Genomic DNA, 3,672 nt, shown 5'->3' with positions numbered 1-3,672 from the left:
CCGGGCGGGCGGGCGGCGCGCCGGGGCTGCGGGAGCCGCCGGGAATCGCCGCCCCGAGGGAGAAGAGGGACCGGGACCCCGCCGGAGAGGTGTCCAGGAGCCGCCGCCCGGCCCGCTAGAGAAGCCTAGGAGCCACGTTTTTTATGGAGCTGGAAGTCCAGACTGCGGAGTAAAACTTTGCGGTTTCTCTCCGCGATCCCCACATGCAAGTTGATACCGTGAGACCGGCTGCTTTTCTTACTGCTGCTACCTCGGGCGCTGAGGGGCCGGCCCTCTCCTCCCCCACCTGCTGCTGTTCCCTTCAGCCGGGCCCTAGAGCTGCTCAGTGGCTTTACCTGGCCATGTGGGGCTAGGAGAGCTGCAGCGGTTCTCCACAGCGTGAAGCGGTAAACATGGAGGCGGCGGGCAAACCCGACGGCGGGGAGCAGAGTCATCAAAGTAGCGGCATGGACGCCCCCGGGGACGCTTCTATGGACTGCTACTTGCGATCTCAGGGCTTGTACAGAAAGAGAGTTGCCAAGGATGGATCCTGTCTTTTCAGGGCTGTGGCCGAGCAGGTAACTGCTTGCATAAACAAAGCTACTTCGCGTGAAAGCATGGGAAGTGGATCTCATTAGCGGATGATAATTAGTGTTAAAACGCAGACAAGTCTAAGTTAAGGTTACACCGGCGTGTGCCAGGGAAAAGTAACGTAATTTCTGTCTTACCGAGTGAGAGAAATTCTGTGAGTACACCATTCCTCTGTCATCAAGAAATTGTTAACCTGCTTTGACCTTCCACTGCCTTTCCAGAGCTTTTTTCGGGGTAAGATTTAAACATTTGGGTACAACTGCTTTGTATGGGACTATTTAGGAAATAGGATTTAGTGGCAAGAGCTGAAAAGCCTTGTTCTTAGTTTTGTTAATTACTTTACCATAAAATTAAGGAATTTATTTTGAGTTCTTCCTGTTGAATTCCCCTCCCCCATTTCAGTATTACTGTTAAAAAAGTGACAGCGTCATCTTGTCTTAAATACAGACAAACAGCAGTGGGAGCTCTGGTGCTTCTGATTGTGGGAGCCCAGATTCCTGTGCTAATTATACGTTGTTCACTTTTTTTTTTTTAAAAAAAATTACTTTCCTTACTGTTCAGGCAAGCAAACACTGTTGATCTGCAGTAGTTTTTTTTTTTAATTCAAGGGAATAATCAATCGATACAAATTGATAGTCTGATGTTTTTAATTAATATATATAGAAAGTTTCTCCCACACTCCAGTGTATGTAGAACTTTTTTCAACTATTAATGAAATTTTTAACAGCCCATTCTTACTTGATTAAAGGGAAGGTCTTTAATTCAAAGTTAGTAGGTGTTTATTGCAGATTTGGCCTAATCTCTGTACTCTTCATGCAGAAAAACTGAAGTGATCTGAATTTGGAAGTGTTTTAAATTGAGGCTAGCGTGTAAGGATTGCAAGAGAGGCTGCAACTTAAATTGACTGGAACTTCCTTATGTTGTAGTGAGAATGCAGACAAAGTCACGTGATAGAAAATGCTGATCCTGTGATGAAAGTAATGTTTTTCCAGTAGAGATATGAACAGGAGGTAGAATGCACACGTCATATTGGGATCTGAATTCCTGGCTTCCAAATCAGTTTTTGGGCAACAGACCTACGCCTCTTAATGTCAAGAGAAAGTAACCCTGCACTCTTACATTTGGTTGGATTTCATTTCAGCAAGTGTATGTTTGTAGTTGATTTCCTCATCCACTCCTGCAGTAACTTACTCAATTAAGTGAAGTCCTTTACAAAGGAGTTGGTTAAAGAATGACAACAAATGCTACTCCTTTCACTCAGTACATGCTCATAAAACGGAACGTTTGAATTTAGTAAATCTGTGCATTCTGCAATTTCTTAATTTTGATTAAGTAATTGAGGTTTTGCCTGCATAAAAATGTTGTTACAGAATGAATATGCATTTTAAATACTCTTAAAAGTAAAACTAGAGTATTTCTAATCCTGTATTTAGACAACATTCATTAATTATTTGTGACCCGTCATCAAAACTCCTAAGAACCAGTGTCACTTTCTTTGGTTTCTCCCTTTATAGGTGTTACACTCTCAGTCTCGGCACATTGATGTTCGGATGGCTTGTGTAGAGTATCTTCGGAAAAATAGGGAGAAATTTGAAGCAGTAAGTATTTTTGTTTTCTTTGTGAGCATTTTAAAAAAAAAAAAGTTACTTTATTCCTTCCACTTTTCTAAGGTATATTCTGCTGCTTGTGCCAGTATTCGTCATAGCTATATATTAACTGATGCTTTTTAAAGTGAGTGTTCTTTAAATTAATTGGTGCATGTGTGGTAGTAACTCATTTTCATAAGGCTGGAGAAAGACCTGTATACTGCTTGGACTGGAGGGATGTCGTGTGGAAAGAGTTTAATGCTCATTAAAGAACAAAACAAACTTTCTTAAACTTCAGTGGTCTGTCGTGGAGCTACCAAAATCTGGATTTTATTTTATTATAATGCCTATTTTAATAAAGGCCATAACATGTTCTTATTGTGATATTTAATTGCTTTTACAATAGATAAGGGATTTGACTGATTAGTGAAATTTGTTTCAGGGTCTACAATTTATTATGCAGTGCCACTGTGGTTTTTTTTCTAATTATCTGTAATAAAGTTCTCTATCATCAACCATGGTCATAAAATATTTCGATATTGATCTATATTTGGCCAATGTTGTCAGTGTTAACATTATAAAATCCTTTTTTTCTTCCTTTCAAAGAACAATAATAAATAATGGCACTCCTGTTTGTGTTTGTATGTGGTCTAGTGTGTATACCATTTAACTAATTTCCAGGTTAGCCAAAACAGCATTATGTGTAAGCAGTTGTTACTAGAGGATTATTACTCGGCTCTCCTTTTCTGTTCTAAATTTACCTGGACCCAAAATAAAAAGGCTATTTTAGATGCACATTGGCATAGGGAAGAGAAGGAAAGTGGGAATAAGAGTGTGTATATTTGCTATAATTGTAAGAAAGTGCCCTATGGCTCAGATGTGACTGATCACTCTTAATGTGGAAGTTGTCAAGAATGAATGACATAAAATACAGTGAATCTCTCTAGGAGAATGCAGCTCTGACAACTATTTCCCTTTGCCAGGACTGTTTGTCTGTTTCCAGTTCATCCGAGGACTTATTAACTCTTAGTATTTTATTTTTTAATTTTACTTATTTTCTATTTTTCTTATTTTCTGTTTTTTATTTTTCACTGCTGACTTTTTAATCCCTTTCTTTCCAGAATTAACCCCACTCACTCCAACATCTGCTTCTCTACTTAAGTTTTTTGTTGCATTGTGTAGTTTTTGGAAACACTTATGACCCTTCTTGTCTCTAAGTATGTATTGCTTCCCCTCTCCAGTTCTGGCATCTTCTCAGCCAGGTAACTGCTTTGTCAACTCTAGCTGGTTTTACTATCTTGGCCTCTTTCCTCCAGACTCCCAGTCTCACTGTTTTCTCTTCAAACTTGATCCAAGTGGTATGACCTCTCCCCCATCCATCTTTGCTGACCTTTTGAAAAGTCTTTAAAATAAAGTTTCATGTCATTTTTCAGAATAGGTGTTTCGTGTCCTAATTTCCTAGTGTTCCTACTCCCTCAGGTACTTCACTTCAACTCTGCTGATCTCCTTTACCCCC

At 40.0% G+C, this 3,672-nt stretch overlaps 1 protein-coding gene across 18 annotated transcripts in view; it reads left to right on the top strand.

Annotated features, from left to right (window-relative positions):
* Window positions 1-6: 6 nt before the first annotated feature.
* The window catches only part of OTUD4 (OTU deubiquitinase 4), a 30,407-nt gene continuing 26,741 nt past the window's right edge, over window positions 7-3,672 (top strand). For all 18 annotated transcript variants that reach the window (XR_004842632.1, XR_004842631.1, XR_004842630.1 and 15 more), the window contains exons 1-2: window positions 7-557; window positions 2,085-2,168. Coding sequence is in view for 14 of the 18 variants with exons in the window: in XM_035899211.1 (XP_035755104.1) it covers window positions 393-557; window positions 2,085-2,168 (249 nt within the window). In the remaining 4 variants the exon portion in view is untranslated. The remainder of the gene's footprint in view (window positions 558-2,084; window positions 2,169-3,672) is intronic.

The sequence above is a fragment of the Egretta garzetta genome, unplaced genomic scaffold (genome assembly GCF_000687185.1).
Source record: "Egretta garzetta isolate BGI_Z169 unplaced genomic scaffold, ASM68718v1 scaffold258, whole genome shotgun sequence".
Taxonomy (NCBI): domain Eukaryota; kingdom Metazoa; phylum Chordata; class Aves; order Pelecaniformes; family Ardeidae; genus Egretta; species Egretta garzetta.
The sequence above is the reverse complement of the archived record's forward strand: the minus strand, read 5'-3'. Positions and strand labels throughout refer to the sequence as shown.